General features: G+C 38.5%; 1 protein-coding gene across 1 annotated transcript in view; it reads left to right on the top strand.

The window, feature by feature from the left end:
- The window catches only part of RNASEH2B (ribonuclease H2, subunit B), a 30,114-nt gene extending 17,894 nt beyond the window's left edge, over nt 1-12,220 (top strand). The window contains exons 7-11 of the mRNA XM_009703318.1: nt 913-1,018; nt 4,062-4,140; nt 5,086-5,128; nt 9,802-9,882; nt 11,818-12,220. Of these exons, the coding sequence (XP_009701620.1) occupies nt 913-1,018; nt 4,062-4,140; nt 5,086-5,128; nt 9,802-9,882; nt 11,818-11,925 (417 nt within the window). The 3' untranslated portion in view covers nt 11,926-12,220. The remainder of the gene's footprint in view (nt 1-912; nt 1,019-4,061; nt 4,141-5,085; nt 5,129-9,801; nt 9,883-11,817) is intronic.
- The last annotated feature ends 9,628 nt before the right edge of the window (nt 12,221-21,848 follow it).

Below are 21,848 nucleotides of genomic sequence, written 5' to 3'. Positions count from 1 at the left end.
CTACTTCACAGATGGGCTAGAGGAGAGCTTTGACTCTTGCAACTTCTAAATTCTGCCATGCTTTAAAGCTGGACAGAAATGCCTTGGTTTCGTCCTACAAATGGGTTTCCTTGTGAAGTTTTGGCAAAATCTCTCAGAATGGTCCTAGTATGGTTGCTGCCATCCTGATCCAATCATGCTGTTCAAGAGGTCTGTACAGTATGCAGAAAATAAACTAGAGTTATAGCTAAGCTTGATGTGGTCTGTGCTTTGGTATAAAGAAGGCGAATCTCGTTTTACACACACACACACACACACGTGCCCCTACTATGATGCCACTTCGTAGAAAAAGATTGTGTGCATCACCTGATACAAGGAAGCCTTGTCATTTAAGTTAGTCAACGCAAGCACAAAATCTGGTCTGCTTCCTGCAATGATGAAGCATGGGGACATCTATTTTGCAACGAGTACCTGAATATTTACATTTGAACAGGTACCTGTTTGTGTTGTTGAAAATATCTTCTGCCAGTTCTCTCTGTTAGATCCAGTATAGCAGTGTCCTGTAAAGTCCTTAATCTCTGATTTCCATCAGGACTGCCTTTGCAGTCCAGCTGAGCTCAGGCATTCTATGTTCTCCGAGCAGGTATATTTCTCACCTGTATAATCGTGGCTGTTGCATCTGCACAACTCAGCTCATCTTAGGGTGCTGCAAAACTGGTGCTGTGTTGCCAAGGCAACGTGTTCAAAGACATGTTAGTTTCTTTGGGTTTTTTGAGCTCATATGCTAGTCATTATAAATGTGTATTAAATTCCACCACAGTCAATAACTTGAGTGTTTTATGTGCTTGAAACAAAATTACAAGAGCTTTGTCACTGCATTAACATGTGCATAACAACACTGATACAGACATTTCATTCTGTGGTTTCCTGTAGGTCAATCAAACAGTGAAAGCACTTAAAAGCAACAATATATCTGTAGGTGAAAGGGTACATGCAGCTACATTTATCAGTGGTAAACAGATCACAGATACTGAAGAAGGTAAGAAAACTAAACTTGTAATGAATTCCATTTTTGTGAAATCACATACGTGGAGATAAAACACCTGATGAGAATGTAAAATGGATTGAAATTGGCCTTTGCAGTAAATTTATTCCTTGTACAGAAAATTCCATATATGTTGTGACTGTGTGCCTTGACTTTTCTGAGTTCTTTGGTATCTTCATCAGATGACATTATAATTAACAGTAGATCTCAGCTGGGGTTCTTTTAGGTTCTCCTCTCTCTCTTAGGAGAAGACATTTTTCTTAGTGAAATATATGCTGAAGTGCTTTGCTGAACTGAGACTGTCTTGGACAGTAGGACACATGCTTATAATAAGTATGAATACCCACCCAATAAATGTGTCTCTGTTAGAACAGACTTGTTTTTTACTATTATTTTTATTAGCATGCAAATGGTTTTCATAGAATTCTCCATAAAGGGAAAGGTTCTTAGGAAGTCATAGTCACAGAGTAAAAGCTCCCGGTCCAAACATGTGACGTTTGTGTGACAAATGTATAGAATACACAAGTACGTGCTTATTAAGGGCAAAAAACCCCTTTAATAATATGTATATTAAATTGCCCTGAAATTGACAATCCTGGTACCAAAAGGTCTGGGAATGGTCCTGTTTGCTTCTAGTCACCTTTTCCCTGGGGAGGGCAATGTCCTGAATGTTACTGGGATATGACGTTGGGTAGAGAAACCTGAAAATGGACTTGAAATAAATTCTTTGAATGTTATTGAAAATTAAGAAAAGTTTAGAAAAAGATGAACAAAAGCATATTGTTTCTTATTACAAAGACATTCAGAAGTGTTCATGCTGTTGAAAAATAAGGAGAAACAAAGCAACTTGCTGACGTACTGGAAAATGAGTTACCAAGTAATGATATCAAAGGAAACAACATAAATGAGATTTAAGAGGCAACTAGACAGTTTTATAGAGCAGAGATTGTAATATATGGTTTTTAAAAAGAGGCAAAGCTGCAAAGCTTGTAAGTGGCTTTAACTTTACAGCAGCTTTTCATCTTTTTCCCCACCCTCATATTTTTAAAGAAAGGGAAAATTGTCCTGACAGCAACCATCTTGACTATGCTTGAATACTTTTATCTCTGAAATTTGTAATTAAATAGCTCATATGCAGTGTTTTTTCCACCTTCCTCCTTACTTATAGTAGCGTGGATATAATAGTCTTTTAAAAGGCCTTTTTTAGATTTAAAAGAGCAGCATTGAAATAGGGAATACTGGGGTTAGAAGTAGGTAAGTTTTGGAGGCAGTCCCACTGTATGTAGCAAGGTGAATGACAGGAAGTCAAATGGACCTTACTCAACACTTACTTTTAATAAGACTAATTTTCTTGTCTGATCCTTTCATTGCCATGACAGTGCAATTTATTTCTGTAGAGAATTGCTTTCATAGGGGTATTATGAAATTTCAGTACCTTATAAATAGATGAGTATATGTAGTTAGCATCTACAGATGTTGTAGAGCAAAAATCTGGGAGGATATAATAAGTGCAAATGGGGAAGGAGGGGAGGTTTAACATGAGCCCTGAATATTTCATTCACAAGGCAGAGTAGGGAGGTGCACAAGTATTCCTGATGTTTGACAGGAGGTTAATTACAAAGCAAGGCTAGGGTGAGAACACAGACTCCCTGGAAGGCAAACAGTGGTATTTTAAAATTGGTAAAGGAAGTCAGTGAAGATTGCTTCAAGACAGAAACGCGAAGAGAATGGATTTTGTATTTAGTGCAAAATAATAGCAGTTGACTTGGACTCACTGTTCAGTGTCATAATGCAAAGAGTGAAGTGATGGGAATATTTTTCTTAAGCAATAAATTGGACATATTAAGTGCTGAGGTGAAATTGTCTTGGATTGGAATTATTTCTTGTTCTCTCCTGATGCTAAAGTGAGCTTAGGGAGTGACAAATCCTTGATAAATCTAGGCAGTGGAGGAAGGAAAAGTGCAGATAGGAGATACTAAGAATTTGATGTCAGCGCAGTTGAAATGCATATGCTGGTGTCAGTTTGTTAATGCTTTCTGCTTCAATGCCAGTTTGCATTGGGCTTTTTAGATTAAAAAAAAAAAAGGAGACTAGCCCTGGCACAGAAGAAATAGTTCTTTCCTACCCTGAGGCTACTTTACCATGTGCTTCTGAACTCTCTAAGTGTGTAGGCATATGAACAGATAGAGCTGGCCTGTCGTAGATGGAACTCAGAGGTGAGATTTTAGCTTAACATCTGTCTGGCAAATACGTCCTGTGCAAGGATGCAGTTACTCTCTAGCAGCCCTAACAACAGCAAGTTTAAAAGATCCAGCCCGTGATCAGTAAGTGCTTGTGTAGAACGTGACCGGAAAAGATCTGGTTTAGGACTTCATGTTATAAAGGGGTCACTTTTTTTTTTCCAGTCTCTTAGAAAAACATTTGTAGCGGGAGTGCCCTGTACTGGAAACAGCTTCTAGTAGTTCATGTTTCTACAGATAATTATCCCATCTTGCCAGTGATGTTTAGATAGGCCTTGGCATTTTCTGTAAAGTACTGAAATTAAGTACAAGACTTTGAAATAGACTCATTGTCTCATCTAATTGTTTTCAATTGAAGCCAGAAAATGTACTTTAGTACTGAAGCCCTTGCCAAATAATTGTAAGATCCAGATGCTTTAAAATTAATGATTGCGTGTTCCGTTGAGTCAGCTTTTTACTTTTGCAGGTTTTTAAAATTTAATTTCTTCGGAAAAATACATGATATCTAGTATTCGCAGAAAGTGAACAGCTTTTGTAAAGTACATACAGCAGATATTAATAACATGTGCTGACAAAGTGCGTGTAGTAAGTCTTTACTTTTTAAATAAACCTACAAGTGTCATATAACATAAACTACTCAACACAGAGAACCATCACAGTGTATCCATTAGAAGTCTCTTACTATTAATTCAACCTTATGATTTATGGTAATGCATGCAACATGGCTAAGGCAACGTGGCTATATAATGTGAATGTTCTTTTTCTTCTCCTTCTCACTCCCTGCCCTGTTCGTGAAGACTACGTACGATATGCCCATGGGTTAATATCAGAATATATTCCTGAAGATCTGAGTAAGGAGTTGTTAAAATGCTTAGGGTAAGTATTGTTACAGCTAGCTGCTAGTTTTATATGACATGAATTAATGTCCTTTTGGTCTGTTTCTAATACTGAGATTTGTTCATCCAAATTGCAGTGAATGACACAATGAGATTATATTTGCTGCGCTTTAAATGTGATTTGTTTCAAACGTACATTATGCCTTTCTGTTGTTCCTATGATGCTGAGGACCATGGGCTGGAGGAGAGGTGTAATATATAAGTCTGCAATGGCTATTATCACAGTTGCATCGTGAAACCCTGAGCAATGTATTCCACTTTAAAGCAAGGCAGGCAAGAAAATCCATAGAGTTAAAGCAGTTTGTCCAGAATTGTCAAACACGAGCAGCAGAGCCAGTAGAATCCTCATCCCAGATCCTCTTTCCTTCTCCCTACTTTCTCAGTGCTGCTCAGGTTTGACTTTACATATCTAACCTGTGTTAGTTCATATTTAAATCTGGAAGGTGAGCCAACATCCTTATCCGGGTGTTCCTTGCCAGCAGCAGACTTTGGTTGGAGCATCGTTGGGACCCTGTACCTGCCCCTCAGTTCAGTTCTGTTCAAAGGGTACTGTTATGGTGGCCTGTGGAAAAATGCACAATTTGCAACTTGAAGTCCCATAGCTTAACGGTTTCCTTGAAGAGATGTTATGTGCTTTATAATATCATCTTACTGATAGCCAAAGTTTTCAACACTAAGGTGGAGTTCTCCTGTTTTGGTTGCCAGACCTAAGAGCTTTTAAGAGCCCTTGTTTTTGTATGGTGCCTGGCTCTGTTTTAGTTAGATCCAAGTCAGAAGTACAGAGTCCATGAGCTGCATTTTTGCAAACGCATGCCATGTGTGAGCAGCTGATAACCAAAGCAGCTTTTGTGAGGAAGGAATTACAAGCTTTAGGTTGTGCAGTCCAGCTGTCTTATTTTATAACTTAAAATCTTTTGTTCTACAGGCTCCCAGAACTTAAAAGCCCAGCATCAGAGCCACCGTTGAAGGTAGGAGAACATTAAAATATTGACAGATACATTATGCTGTAAGCTAATTTCTCTGAATTATTGTTAGAACTAGACTAGGCCCAGCACTGGGTACAATACAGTAAGTAAGCTGACTTTGTGAAAAGCCAGTCTGAAATAACATAAGAAATTTACCAGGTACTTCATATTTTGGTTAGTTTTCCTGTTTAAAAAAGGGGAGAGAAAGAGAGAGACATATTTTACGGTTTTGCTCAGCAGTCTTTTCGTATGTGGTTTGCTTATTTACTTTTATTGAGGTTGATGGGACAATATGACCTCATAGGTTTTCTTTCATATGTAATTTATGAGGACCCTGAAAGGGACCTCCTGGGTCATGGATTCCCAGACAACCATGTTGGATAATTTCGCATACACTGACCATTCTTCACTGTAAGTCTCATTAGGATTTTTTATTTCCATTACTTCTCTTGGAAGACTGTTCTATAACCTCATTCCTCTGATGCTCAGAAACCTTTCTGTAAATTCCACCTTGAATTTATTCATGGCCAATTTATTCCCATGTGCTTTTGTGCTAACATTATCATTGTTTTTTTTAATTGAAATGGCTCTTTTCCCTGCTTAACATTAGTTCTCTCATTGTGTAAAGGGAAAACATATATCCTTTCTGTTTTCGTTTTGTGAAGCCAAACTTGGTTGTGTAAGATGGGTTCTCCATTCCCTCATCATTACAGGAACATTTCTTTACACCTATTCCAAGATAAATTCAATTGTTTCAAAGCAGGTGACCAGAATCATATATAATTATGATAAAACCTTTACCAGTACAATATGATAGCATTCTTCCCTTCTTGTCTCAACTGAAAGTACTTTATCTCATTACATCTTAGAATCCCATTTGCCTCTATTACTGTGTGATGTACCAGATAGCACACAGTCATGCTGTGAACAGCTAGGACACACAGTTGTTTTTTTGTTCTCCACTGCAATTTTTAGTTGATCACCATTCAGACTTATGAGAAATTCATGCAGTTAGCTGCTGTGTACATGACCTTGTACTGCTGCACATTTAATCCGTTTTTAATATTTCCAGTCTTCAAGGTTCTCTGGCTTTTCCTTCACAGTGTTAAAAGCTCTTTAGGTATTCTTAATGCTACTCAGTGGTGTATGTTCAGCAAATGTTAGCATGCTGTTATCTTTAATTAACAATTAATGAACATTTTGAATAGATATTGTTCATGGCACTCCACTAGTAATCTCCATCCAATCCAGTGACATCCCTTTCTACATTATTAGCCTTTGTTTCCCTTTTACCCAGTTTCTTAGCTACCTTAAAATTCTTATGCAATCTTTGTTTTCTATAATTTCAGTTGCTTAAGTGGCACCATGTCAAGTCCTCTGGCAGTCCTTCACATTTTCTGTCACCAGAAAATGTGTTATCTTTGAGAAAAAAAGATATGTCAGCAGGCATTACCTATGTTTAGTTTTCATTTACACTATATCTTTAAATATTCGTCCTTCTTTCACTTTTTCTTCCCCCTCCATTCTACTGAGGCCTACTATCACTTCTTCCTCCTCCTTAGATACAGATGGGTGTTTGGCTGTTCTGCAGCAATAGGGTCCCTGCCTGATAGAACAGTTGCCAGGTTTTGCCTCTGGACTTGTGATTTCTGAGGCAGTGTCCCAACAGTGTCAGCATATTGAGTTTTACTTCTATCTTGAATAGAGTGATTTCTATTCTCTTTTCTGCCCCTGTGTTTAACCTCTTCATCTTTATTGAAAACAAGTTACGGAGGCAAAGGTTTTATTACATTTGGGGGCTACACATAGATTAGCTTTAATATCAATCCAATCCTTACTGTATAGCAGCTTCACTTTTTCTTTTTTTGATTCCCTTTTTGCCTCTGTGGCTAAACAACCTTCTACTATTTGTTTTCATTTCCTTTCCAAGGACTAACTCAGATTGAGTTTTTGACAGTTCTCACTTTATCACAGTATTACCTGACCCCTAAAACAAACCTTTCCCTTTTTTTTGGCAGTCTTTTTTTTCCCCCTTCATTGTAGAATTCTGCTTACTCCTAGTATCTTCTATTTTGGGGAGAGGGAGAATACATGTGCATCTGTGTGAGCAAGGGGGAGCATTCATATAGTTTAATCTGAGAAGCTCTTCCCTTCAAGGTTTTTGACCTTGTTTGAAGTGAAATATCCAAAATCACTTCTTCCATCTTTTTCTTTTACATTCCAAGTATCTTCCTCACATGTCAAGTCCCTCTGCTTTGGCTTAGAGAAGGCCTGTGGTTTGCAGAGTTTGCCCCTCTAGAATCAAGAACCCCACTTTTGATTATCCTTTCAGGTTAATTTAAACTGAGGCACCCTATCTCTACTGAAGGTAGGTTACTTACTACACCGACCTTTCCTGCAATGTCCCTGCTACTTACCGAAACAAAGTCTAAAATAACCTCATTTCTGGCTGGTTCAGTGACTGTTCTGTTAAACAGTATGTCAGCTAGCACATGCAGGAATAATTGGGTCCTACTGTTATTAATAGCATTTGTTCTCCAATGTATAGCCATGGATATAAGTTATTTCCATGTGGTTGGACAGTTGTTCTGGCTGCACAGTTACTTGGCCCTTTGATTCAGTTAAGAATTATCTTTATGCCTTGTAAGAAATATTAAACACACATCAGGAGCCAACTGATATTCATTAGCCATATAAGCATGTTACAACAACTACATTAAACTACATGTGATGTGCATTACATATTATGAACGAATAGCTTTTATACCATTGGGATAGTTCTGAGAATCTATTTTTAAAAATAGTTTTATTTCAGCAGTTTGGTTACAGAGGAAATAAGGCTTAGAACTGTTCTGTTGTTGGGCAATGAAATCTTGCTGAGGATCTGATTAATTTCCAGAGCACTGACCAGGGTGTGTATGATGCTTCTGTGTTTAAGTCTTTGCAACTTCAGAGATTAAAACACTCCTTTATTTCACAGTCTCAGAGGAGCAAGGCAGTCTTGTACACTGGAACCTATAGTCTCCTTCAGAGCATTTTTATTCACTTGCATTGACATTTCTCTTCATGACAGCAAGGTGTACTGACATACATAGTATAGGATTATTTCAGATAAAGAAGGGTCTAACGTATTTACTATTATGGTAAAGTAATTGCATGTTTAGAAATTGTGTTAAAATAAATTCTGAAGGGAGGAGAGATTTAGAAACTTCAGTGTTTAACAGAAAGCTTCGACAGATTCTCTGTCTTGTAGTGCAAGAGTAAACTGGCTACAGTCTGGACTCTGTGATTTAATGATGAAATCAAAATTACATGTTCTTTGTATTAATTGTAAGCTATTGATCTTGTGTTGTAATTGTCATACTGTCCAGTTTGTCGGCTTATGGAGTCTGGCAATTGGCAGATGATGAGAGGCACCTACAAAAAATATGTAGGCTCTGCTACAGCTAAGCAGCAAATGTTTTGCTGAAATGCAAACATTTTGCTGTAAGTTCTAATATCTTGTTTATCAGATTCCAAAAGGAGGAGAATAGTGATTATTCATTAGATTGTCATTTGAAAATGTAATCACAGCACAGTAAACAGCCTCTTAGAGACGCTGATCCAGATACCATTGAAATCAAAAGAAAAGGCTGCTGTTGGATCTGGTTCTAAGAGCTGAGAAATCTAAGCTGCAGACCTGGCTTCTGTGCCAAAGGCAGGGCGAGGGGGAGAGAGAGAGATCACAAGCACCATAAACAAAATGAATAAACCAGGATCTTAAAATGTATGGTACCATCCAAGTTGCTTTGCAAAATCACTCTCTGGCACAAAAACTAGGAAGGCCACAGTTTAGATTTCACAGGATATTAAGGACAGGGTAGTAATATCAGATATAAAATAATAATAAAAATACAGTGTTGTAAAATACTATATACTTTTTTCCCTTTTGGAAACATACCAGGAAGTTTTCACCTTTAAACTAAACACATGCTCACAGTTTATGGAAAGAAATATTCATTCTTACAGCCTGATCATGTGAAGTGCCGAGAACCGTTCACTTTCATTATTTCAAGTTAGAAGGCACCCAACACATGCAGAGTCAAGCTTCTTAATATACTGTTGGATTCAAGTGATGAAGCAGTCAGCAGAACTATGTCAGTGTTTCACTGTTGCCAAGCTGTAGAAACTAATTACTTCTAAAGGTGGTGTGCAAACAGATAATAGACTAGATGGTGATCCACTTGTGTTCGCAGATAGCAATAACACTGGAGTTGCTGCACAGATCCATGAAACCATAGGGACCAGAGTCTAGATTCCCTGGCTGTTAGATACGAACTTCCAACAGCTGCTCCATAAAGGTTCTCTAAACAGACTCTGACACCAAAGTCACAATTATGGAAGTTAAAAATGGGATTCAAGTGATTTCTAGAAGTCTTTCTTCAGAAGGCTAGGAAGAAGAAAATGCTTCCCGTGACATTGAATGATCTCTTCTGAATACTGTGGAGATGGTATATATTCACATGTAAAGAAGACAATTACAAAGAGAAATCTTCCACTGTTACTGCAGATTCTTCACTTGATTGCCAGTCCTGTTTTGGTGCTATGGTTACGTTATAAAGCCAAAGCTTTAAACTTCCATGTGTGTACATCATAAAAGTGGTTGACAGAGCAACTTCCTCACTCTAACATTTCAGAAAAGGAAATTATCAGATGTCCCTGTGGAAGCAGAAGAAGACTATACTAAGTTTAACAGCAGCAATCTGAAAACCAAAAAGGTAAGCAAGCCTTGCATTCATGCATGTTTTGCTAAAGCATAGATTAGTATCCAACATTAGCACAGAGAGCCTATTTTTCTCCTCCAAAACACATCAGAAAAACAAATACAAAATGGCAGATGTCTGTAGTTACATCTCCTTGAACTTTTCATTCAGGTTTAATTTGACTTTGATAGTGTCCCATTCTGAACTCTTCTGTACTGTTTGACTATATTTTATCAGTGAACTTTCCAGTGAACCTCACAGACTTTGACACATGTTAAGGTGCTCAGCTAATACTTGCAAAGCTCTTTGAGATCTTTAGATGAGAAATCCTGTGGCTTAGTGATAACAACTGTTAAATTTCAGTTATTTGAAAAAGAAACAAAGATGGCAGCATTCACTTAAATTCCAAGGGATGCTAAGACGAGGCTTTATTTTTACCTAGAAATATTGCTGGTGCACTTATTTATGTCAACTTAGTGAAGTTAAATCCACACAGAGCTTGCTGATTGCCAGCTCCAATGCAAGTTTGGAGGCCAATTCAAATCCAAGTCCAGTGGTGCCTGCCACTGTATTATTCCTAGGAGAGCAACAGAGATGTGAAAAGAAATAGATCCTGTCTGTGTGTGCCAAGGTTGTGAGGCTTGCACTGGCTTATTTCTCTGAACACTGAAAGAAAATGAATCCTTCTCCAGTCCATCGGGAACCAAAAAGGCCCTCTCTGCTGGTCTTGTGAACTTCAGACTGGTGCTGACTACTCTTTATCCCTTTGCAAAGAGAAGCAGCTGGTGACAGATGCATTCCTTACTCCCCTCAAAACCCTCCGAATTTTTTGTACTCAGGGCACATGCTAGCTTTGAAGTAAGAAGAGAGTTGGCCCCTAAGTGAAGGTGATAAATAGTTAAAATATGCATGTTTCTCCCCTTCCCCCGTTGTGTACCTATGGCTTTTGAACTGAGCATAAAGATAGAAATAAACTGAGGAGAGATAATTCATTTTAACATTAAATATGATTTACTTCTGAAATAATGAAGCACATTGATGAGAGAATCTGGGAAAGAAAAGATAGCTCTTGGACACTGTACAGTATACTACTCTTTTTAAAATACTTTGGCCGTGCTTTTGTTTGTATAGTAACGCAGACGGTCATACTGTTGTTGCATATCTCCTATCCATAACCTTCTAGCTGATCCCAAGTATTGTAATAGTGAAGTCCTGCAGACTGAGGAGTATCATAAAGAAAGGTCAATGCAAAGTTTTCTTAATAGGGAAAACAGCTAGAGATTTAAAACATAACACTTTAAAATGTAAGAAAGAAAAGAGATCAGCTCTATAAAATGTGGCTCATAAAATGTGTTTTAGGTGTAAAAGTCTGGGAAGTTGTCCCAGTGGCCTCAAAGTGCTTTGCAAATGTTAGTTACCTTCTTCATTCTTACTTCTTCCATCCCTTTTCCCTTTATTTCACTGTGCATAGAGTCTTTGATAATAAATCAGTGTGAATTATTCATCATCTGTAATGCAAGGCTGTAATTCAGCCTGCTGACAGCATAATCATGAGATTGAGTCGGAGGGTACAGTATGCATCTGTTATATTGCATGCATTATTCCTCTTAATGTACACTCAGGGATTATTCCAAAGTAAACGTTTGAGTTGGGATACCTCATTGTGCAGAAAGGAAAGATGTTTCACCTCCTTGTCCTTGTAATTGATTCTCTATCTTTGTCTGAGGTTAAGTAATTCATGACAAGTATTTTTCTGTTTGAATAATCTCAAATTTGTTTTGTAAGGTTTTTCTCCTACAGTTTAAAGCCTGCATAACATTATCTTTACTGCTGTTTACTAAAAAAGCAATTCAACTTCTTGCTTGACTTCTGTATTCAGGAATTTGTAGCTTATACTCCCCTCCTATGGAGATGCTGCTTAACTTTTTCTGTTTATCATTTCACTAACAGGCAAACAGCAAGATGTCTGCAGCACAGAAGGCTCTGGCCAAAGTTGATAAGAGTGGAATGAAATCCATTTCTTCTTTCTTCAGCTCCAAATCTAAAGCATCAAAATAAAGACTTGTTCTTGAAAGAGTTTTATACAGTGGTTATTTTTATGTTAAGCTAAAGATGTCTCCTGGGTTTTTTTTTTTAGTATAGTATATGCCGGGCATGTCTGTGTACATGGTGGAGTGCAATGAAGAGATCTGTGAGCTAGCATGGGACAGAGCTGTTATGCCTGAGCAGGGCAAGGCAGTACCATGCAGATACTCCAGCCTGGGTCGGGAAGGCAGCCTTGCTACTTTAGCGTGGTCCTGTGAGCCGAGAAGCAAGGTTTAGCATGGTACGATACCGTACTGCTGCTGCTTCTAGAGCAAGCTCAGTCAAGGCCACCACAGAGTGTTCTCTGTTGCACTCCATTCTGGGCTGGAATGCCTTCCTTTGAGTTTTTTTAAAAAGTTTTTTCATTCATAAGGAGCATTATTTTTTGAGACTTTCTGGAGATTTTTGCCCAGTATAACAGCAGAGTAGGATGGCATCATTAGATTTTTATGTTGACCCAAATCTAAGTGCTGATGTAAGCGTTACTGTTGATGGCGGTTTATCGAGGCAAAGATAGCATCTATATTGGGATTTGCGTTGTTTTGAATATGCTAGAAACAAATTGCAATAAATGTCAATGTGCATATAATGCAATAAAGTGCTTTGTGTAACAAATTTATGCTGCTTGTGTTTGCTGTATGTTTCAAGAGTTAGGTTAGGCTTCAGGACATTTCTAAAGGGTTTTGGTATTTTCCTGTGTGTAAATTTTAATCCTTCAAGAATTACAGCATCACTTCGGGCTTACATGATAAATCTCTTAACACATAGCAATATAGGAGTATTTTTATGTTCAGTTCCAAGGTTAATCGGTCCTTACAAAAATAATTAAGTAAAGATTTATTTAAAGGCAAAACTGGGGTTTTGAAGGAAGCCTATTTGGAGCTGGATTCAAAAGCTTAAGTATGAGTGTCTTAGATAAGGTTTAGTGTTAGGAAGTTCTGCACAAGGTAGGACTGTTACTTAAAGCGCACTACTCTTGGGTCTGTTCTTTCCTCATTATGGAGTATTCCTATGTATTCAGAGCGATAGCTATCTGCTATGTTGCAACTTCCCTGATTCACAGAACTGAAAAAGAGATGGAGTCACTGGGGTCATTTGTATAGGTCTAGCCAATTCTGCACAACACTCACAGTTTCATCGGTGTTGCTGCACTGACACATTACTGTGGATCAACTACAATGCGTGTTTTAGAAAGATGCTCTTAAAATATGCCATTCTTTGCTACTTCAGTTCAGTAGAGATTCTGCCTATATCCATTGATAATGGGGAGTTTCAGAGAAACTAGGACTTTCTTCGTTTTTAGTAACTATGCTGTTTTTCCACTTCAGACTTACTTGCTGCCATTGGCAACCCTTGGATTACAGTGGTGTCTGTTAGGTTAAAGAGCTCTGTGGCATTCCCTTCCAACCAGAAATGAATGAGAAGCCTTGCTGTGTGTTGTGTGCAGTTTTGCAACTGTTGTTGGAGTTTGTATGCCTTTCAAACCACTTTTTTTTTTTCAAAGTTTCAGATGTATTTTGTAAATGGGGAAGTCAGTATGGTTGGAATTTCAGATAGAGGAAAATATTTGGAAATCTATGGAATTATTATCCGTAATTGCAGAGATTTAATTAACAAATGTGGATGGCCTCCCAATAGCGTACAGTTAATATTTGCAGTTTTAAAAATGTTTGTCTGAAGTGGATTATCAAGACCCAAAATGAAGTTCCTTAGGAAAAAATGCTTTTCAGGCATTCTGAGGAATCACTACTGTAAGTCTTCCTTATCTCTGAAAATCAGCCCATAGTATTAGTGTTTGAATGTAGGTTGAGAAGTGTGTGATCCAAATGCAGAGACTTTATTGATTTTTCAGTTGCAATCATTCTCCCAAGTCATTTTATATCATTTATAATATATAAATTTATTATACGTAATTTATTATATCTAGAATTCCAGTCATGAATGTCAACCTTCTGAAAAAATATAAGGGGGTGGGGAGCAGTAGGGGACACACAAAAAATAGGAATTGCTACATGGAGCCATCGAGAAGTTCCTGTTACACCACACTGCATTGCTGTTCAGCTGTCTAGCAGAATTTCACCAGCCCTATTGGTAAAGTTACCTTTTCTGATGTTAACTATCAGACGAGTTTAAATAGTAGGTGTCATTGGTCTGACAATTTCTAAGTGCACCACCTTTAGAATTGCCATCTTGCTTTTTGCCTACCTCGCTCGTCTAGGCTGTAAGTGAAGACCAGCCCTGTAGCAGCACGTACTGGTGTATCTGATGGGTCTTTGCTATGATTGGGAAGAACTAGCATTTGGTGAGCCTAGAATGAGCAATTGCAGTCATGAACTGGAAGGGTTAGATTTTGAAAAACATGCGGCCTAGGCCAGCAGTTTATTTGACAGTCAAAGAAACCCCCCCAACTTCCTATCAGTAGGAGAAGGGATGCACCAGTGATGACAACTTTTGAAAACCACCATTCAAAAGCGGAGGATAATGTTATGAAAGAAAAAGAACAGGCACATACTGTCACGTTAATGGAGAAGTTTTGTGCAGTAAGCAATATCTTAGGGAGCATTTTGGTAAATGAGAGGAAAGGAATTGTGTATCTATTTATGGAAAGCCAATTCCAAGCACTGGAAGATGTTGAGAAAGCAGACAAGCATGGGATGGATATTTGAGTGGAAAACCAAGAATGGGAGAGAGTTATGTTAGAAACGGGAACCGTGAGGTAGAACAAGTATATGGTAGAAGCTCCTCTTCTGGATATTTAAACCTGCTAGTTTTAGGGGTTTGGTTTTAAATAGTCCAAAAGTTTTGTGCAATAAATTTTGGAAATGTGTCTTTTCATTGACTGAACAGTTCAAGAACCTTTCTTCTAAGAAAAAGTCCCAGTTTCTCTGGTCAGAATTTAGGACACAGAAGGAGGACAATTCTGATAGAGATGGGAGGCCTTTGTGCTGACTTCTGATCTGGCGTACCGATTTTTTTTTCTTTCTTTCTCTGTGCATGACTTTCACATCTGCCGCTGCACTGAAGGACTAAGTCTAGAGTTCTTCCTCTGTGCATAGGTGCATTATGCTTTAGTGTGTCACATCTCGACTTCAGCTGTCAGCTATGCCGTAACTTACAACAATAGTAATTTTATTAGTGACTGTGCTTTTGGTTGAGCGGGAATATGTGCATGACAAAAAAAAATAGGCCATTTCCAAAAGCCATTAGAGCTTTCATGTGAAAACAAAAACTCTTTTCCCTTTAGGAAAGAATGAAATACATTTAGTAACTTTGAAACTTCCTCAACATGTAGCTGTAAGAAGTTATGAAGAGCATATGGTGCCAAATACATAAAACAATATTTCCTACCACAATGAGGATTTAAATATAGTTACTCTGCCTGGCCAGCAGTAGCAGTAGGTCATTATGAAGTGCTGCTTTGCTATTTCTTCCTTAGTTAGCTTAGTATGAAACAATATGCCAGCACCATTATAGAAATGTGGTCTTACTTTATTTCTTTTTCTGGATTAACATGCCATCTCTACACGTTCCTGTAAATATCTGATGAGTTGTGATGCTTTTATAGTTGTTGTTTTGGGATTAAACAGCTCTTACATTTCCACTTTTTAGACTTCACATTGCAAATGGATTGAGATGAGTGGGCATGGAAAACTTCATACGGAAATACCAGCACTGACTTAGCGATATGTAAGGGTTGAACTTGCACATCATTTTCAATCTTAAGTAATAAACTTAGTCCTATTTGTAGAAGTGACAATTGGTGATTTGAATATTTTCAGTGGAAAAGGCAGGACAGTTGGCAGAATTTGCATTCAGATCGGAAATCTGGAAGAGTTCAATGATGCTTGTTTTCAGGTGTTCAGTTACATCTGACGATGTTTTTTAGAGGAAAAGTAAATGCATGGATGCTTATTTGAATAGGTTAATGTTTATGACTAGGGTTTTCTCTTTCCTTTTTAGATGCCTGTGCAAAGACATGCAAAGAAGAAATGAAAGGAGCATAAGGAGACTCGCTAATGTTATTTTAACTTGCCGTAATCTCAAAGCAGCTTTTAAAGGCTTTTTTTACGCACTTTCTGAAAATAAATGCTTGAAGTTAGACATACCCTGTTCCAAGAAAAAGCAAATCTCAGCAGATTAACATTGTTAAATATGCGGTGTGTTAAACATACACTGCTTCAAATTTTATAGCTTATACGCTATTGGTCTATCGGGCCCTTCCAGGAAAGCACTTACGAGCATGCCTAATGTTAAGCACATGAGCAGTGATCTTAAAGTCAGCAGTGTTGTTCATGTGAGTAAGTGCTTTCCTGGACCAGCGCCTAAAGTCCTGTTAGGTGCTGAGCATCCTGATCCATATCCAGCAAAGCACTTACGTCCATGCTTATCTTGAAGTGGAAGAGCCAGTCTAACTAATATTTGTGCATTAGTGTTCACCATAAAATCTCTCTTGGCACATTGACTCACATGCTTAAAATTAAGCACCTGCCTAAGTATTTTGCAGGGTCAGACCAACAGCATCCTTGAGCAAGCCTTAAATAATTACTTGATTTTATATGAATTTTCTGGTTTTGTATTGGTTTTTTAAACAGAGTATATGATTTTAGTGGCCATAATTATAAGTTTTAGAACCTGCATAAGAAAATAAGTTGTATGCAGTTTTCTCCTTTCTTTTTCAAAATCTAGTCAAATTCAGCAAGATGGCCTTTTTAGACTGGAAGTCCAATGTTCAGACATAGAATCATCCAAAATGAAAAAAAAAGTTACCTGTGTTTTTTAGGACATTTACATTTTTTGAAATCATTTCACTGAGTTTGATTTACGTGATTTTGCCCAACCCTGACGTATTATCCAGAAGATGTCACCTAGCTCTGGTGGTGCGGACAGTCTGACTCTTGAAGTGCTAAAGCTTGAGGTAGGATGTATGTTCAGAAGGGCAGATGGGGAAGCTGTATTTTTATTTTACTTATTTTAAGGGATTGAAACCTTAGAAACATGTATAAAATAACATGTACATTTTGCATTAAGAACTAAACCAAAACCTATGTAATCCTCCAGGTCAAAAAAAAGACCTACTTATTTGTTGGGGTTTTTTTCACTCATGTAAGAGACACTTTCTGCAGAGTGAACTTCAACCAAAATGTCAACCTGAGTCTACATAAAACATGCAGAAAATGGATGCTAATGAGATCCATAAGTGATCGGTGTCAGGTGCAGTCTGATGTTTTTAACTTAAATACCTGTTTATTAAACTACCATTAATATCTAATTCATTGCTACAAAACTTTTTAAAAGTAATAATTGACAGGATTTTGAACATAATGAATGCGTACCTCTGTAAATTTTAACTATGACCCCAGTTCACAGACACCTACACAAATGGCCAAACTGTTCTGTAAATCTTGAATATATTTGAAGCATTCTAGAAAAGAAGTAAAAAAATATTTGCTTCCACTCTGGCAAATTCTGCCTAACTTCAAGTCAAACGACAGCTCCAAAAAGTTTATTACGACATTGCTGAAAACTAAATCCAAGACAAAGAGGCAATGACTTATTCAACTTTCTTTTCAACTGATTCTGATCAACTCTGTTTCAGAATGTGAAAAACCTGAACTGTTAACCATTTAGAAGTCATGTATGAAAGGAAATGTAATCTGAATGCTTACTTTTGAAATTTGCACTGAATTCTTTTTGTTGCTTTTTATGCTTGTCTGGTTGAGGAAGGTGCACTGTCCCTTTTCAAGGAAAAAATATTTATTTTAACATAGTTTTCTAGGCAGTACTGCAAGAATATTATATGGGTCCAAGATGAAATTTCTATTTTTCTAACTTACATAAAAAAAAATGCTTGATGTACAAATAAGATTATATATTTCAGTAAAATGTGGTTCCATTTTTTGTAAGATTTTATTTTTAATTCATGTACAAGAAAGAAATAAATACCTTTGGAATAATTTGTTGATTATTACTTCATTAATTTCACAGAGAAATACAAAGAAAATTGCAGTGCAATCAGATTACTAATACTGTTAGCCCCCACAACGTAGTCAGTAATTCTCAGACTGAGTTGAAGGAAATCATGAATCCTGAGATAGATACAAATCTAAAAGTTCATTAAGACAGATTCAGTGAAGCAATTAGGCTCTTCCTGGAGGACCTGTATGGATGTTCTAGTCAAAACCCATTTCTGTGTACACGTAGTTGTTGGCTTAAGTACTCTGGATATTTTGATTTTCACAAACATGGTGGTGAATCTCTGAGCAATGGTGGGATGAGGAGGGTGGAGGTGAAGAGAGTGATGTGATATTCATGTCAGTTTTTACATATTTTGTGTTCTTCTCCATCACATACGTAGCATATAGGTGCTCCGTCACAGACTTACGTAGAACTGATAGACAATTTTTTTCCATGTTTTTTGTAGCAGACAGTTAATCAAACACAAGGGAAAAGCTGTTCCTCTGCCAAAACATTATCCTGGTATCACCATGATGCTGTACTAAGTGCTGACGTGAGGCCTCAAGGCTGTTAGGAGAATTATTGCCATTTCATTTGTAAAATCCAGAGAAGAAGGGGCAAAGCAAAGGTGGTGGGTTTTTTATTTGGTAGTCAAGTTGGTTTATTGGTATTAATGAGAACCAAGCAAGAAAAGGAGTAAGATTTGTACCATTTCATAAACCTATCGCTCATCAGCATTTTCCTGTAGAAACAGAATTACCGATGCTAAGGACAGAGAACTAAGGCAGCTTCTGTTTAAATATGGAATAGCATTTACACTGCTTAGCTCAATAAAGTCAATTTGCAAAGTAATGCAAAGACTAAAGAAAATGGCACATTGCTTTATGTCTTTAAAGAACTGCCATAGCTCAAGTAAGCTTAGCTCTCTAGTACGCTCTGTGCACAACTGTTACGTCTCTTAAGGTCTGTCACATTGCAAATTGCCCAATTTTTTCCAAAGCTCCCTTTTAAAATGCATTCGGTACCCTGAGATAGTTGCAAAGCAAGCAGTGTTATCACAGGTAGAACAATGCCCCAGTGAGGCTCATCAGTTTTTAAAAAGGGAAGCTAATAGACAAGTGAAAAGCTGTGCTTTAAAATCTGGCTTCTAATTTGAGGTTATATTCATTGTTGTGTTCACCCTTTGTCTTTTCACTGTGAGGGCCTGATTCTTTTTCAAAAGATGCTATCTTGGTACAGCCCCACCTCTCCTTGATTTCAGGGCAACCAAGCAAACTGTTTCAGAACAGGCACCCGCATTCATGGAGACAGCCAAAAATCAACGCTTTCTGCAACCCTACAAACGAGTGAAGCTGATCCTGGTTGTGAATGGAACCACCAACCGCTTCCTCTTGAATTCCCTGTGCAGCTGGCATTGTTAGAGGTTCTTCATAAACTGTTCAAACTTGATTTAGTAGGAGTGAAAGTAAAATAATAGCTGATATACTTCCTGATTTTATAGTCAGTCCTACATCGGAGAAACTGAGCGGAATGGTTACAGAGGTTGGTAACTGGGGATAACTGAAGCTTCCTTGAAGGAAGTCATTAAGGGGACATTCCACCTCATTTTAACCGCCTGAAAGTTAGGTCTCTACGCACCTTTACACAACTTCTCTGGTATTAATAGAGAGCATCCTGAAAAGGTGACTTTTGTATTCCAGGAAGAATCGTCCACTGGAGCTGGGGCTTTTTCTCCTGCACAGTGAGACGAGCCTCAACACTGTGTGTGCCTGCACACAAAATCTGTAGATGGCTGTCTTCAGTGTGACTGTAGTGCCTTCAAGAACTGGAGGCAGTCCTGTATTTGAGGAATTAAATTTAGCCTCCAGGCTAGACAGGATAGGTCAAGCTCTCAAGATCCCTTTAGCTTTCCAATAAGTATTGTTTCCCTGTCTTCTCTATCATTTTATAAATATGTAATAAACTTAATTTTAAACCTGTTCTGTTAGGAGGGGAAACCTCCCCTGTCCACCCTTCAGATTATATTCTGCAGTGTTGCCATATTGTTTTCCCTTACGACCCACTAAAATAATAATTGAATTTTTGCCCTATTACTCCCTCTCTCCCCCCAAATTAACTGTTCTATGTTTGAGAGGGCAAAATTTGTTTGTAATAATTTTGCAGTCTGCTCTCTGGTGCCTAAAACATTCCCTTCAGCCCTGAGGAAGCCCTGAGGAATTGAACTAGACTATCTGCTTTATCTGCAAGCGGTGAAGGTAGGTAAGTTGATCTGGGCTTCTCCCCCCCAACCCCTTCCCAGATGTACTCTTGTGACTGATTTTAAGGACTTTTAGCCCCTTAACTCCCAGTTATTGTTTCTCAGCTGTTAACTGCCCCCTGCCCCTTTGGCTGCGATGCTGTGACTTATGCGCCAGGCGTGTTCAGCCTTTCAGTGTGAATTAAAGCAGCGACCAACAGCCAGAGGGTCGTTACTGTTTAAGCTGTGAAGGCTCAACCGAAAGAGCATATCCAAGTGGGCTTCAACTCTCTGTCCCTCAGCCTTCAATCTATAAACTGTGAATTACGTCTCCCTACCTCAGCACAGTAAGCTGTGACAGTTACTAGCTCACAGGATTGCAGTTTAAATAAAAGTACATTTAAAACTGTATCCGGTGAACTCAACCTGAACTCCTTTGAATTCCCATATGCCTACCACAAGCAGGAATACCTCTTTGGAGACCAGAGCTACACAGAGACACTGATTTGCTCTGATTTCAGGAAAAGCAACATGAGATTACCTCTTGGTTCCTAACAGCGTGTGAGGCAGACAACCCACTGCAGCGTAACTGGGCCCTGACCCAGACTCCCAGATCTTGATGGAGGGAAGTTTTTCTGTAGATCCAGGTCATGAGTTGTTGCTTTAGGCTGGACTCCGCCGAATAGAAGCTTTGCAGAGGATTTAATGCTGCCATTTGTTCCCACAGACAAAAGCGCCTACAGTTTTTGTGCTGCTTTGGTAAGATTGTGCCCTTAGTAAGCACAACTTGTAACTTCGGGCCTTCCTGGAGTCTGGTTATACCATAAGCCTAGCAAAAAAACGTTCATGGGATTTTAGCAGGATAGTTGTTCCCAGGGTAGCTTATTGAATAACAGGTTATTTGGGCAACTTGCAAGGTCTGTGAAGACAAGGAGAGATTCCCCATGCACACTCCTCCCAGGCAGGACAAGATTTTAACCTTGCTCCACACCCAGCACAGCCATAAGCGTTTGCTCTGCTCCGGCTCTAAGCAGATGGAGCAGTGGCAGAACTGGAGTGAGATTGAAAAGAGGAAATAAGTTTGAACGTAATGGGGAAATCTGGCAGAGAGAGACATGATCATCCCACTGTGCTCAACGTTTGTCAGGATGCACTTGGAGTTCTGTGTCCTGTTCCGGTCCCCAAAATTCAAGAAAGACGTGGACAGACTGGAGAGGGTCCAAAGGAGGGCCACAAAGATGATCGAAGGGCTGGAGAACCTGCCCTACAAGGGAAGACTGAAGGAGTTGGGTCTCATCTCCCCAGAGAAGAGAAGGCTTAGGAGGACCTCATCACAGTGTTCCAGTAGTTAAAGGGCAGATAGATACAAAGGGAAATGAGGATCTCTCTTCATGAGGAGTCACATGGAGAAGATGAGGGGCAACAGGTACAAGTAGCACTGGGAGAGGTTTTATCTCGACTTAAGAAAGAAATTTTTTAGAGTAGGAACAATCATTCACTGGAACAACATCTCCAGGGATGTGGTGGAGTCCCCATCGCTGGAGGTTTTCAAGATGCAGTTGGACGGGGTGCTAGATAATCTCATCTAGGCTCCCATTCCCACAAAAGTTTGGACCAGATGATCTTTCGAGATCCCTTCCAACCTGGGCTGTTTTTTAATTCTATGAAATCTGTAATGGATGTGCTGTCACAGAACTGCAGCGAG

The sequence above is a fragment of the Cariama cristata genome, unplaced genomic scaffold (genome assembly GCF_000690535.1).
Source record: "Cariama cristata isolate BGI_N322 unplaced genomic scaffold, ASM69053v1 scaffold7277, whole genome shotgun sequence".
In the NCBI taxonomy this organism is placed as follows: Eukaryota; Metazoa; Chordata; class Aves; order Cariamiformes; family Cariamidae; genus Cariama; species Cariama cristata.
Note: the sequence above shows the minus strand (reverse complement) of the source record. Positions and strands in the feature narration are given on the sequence as shown.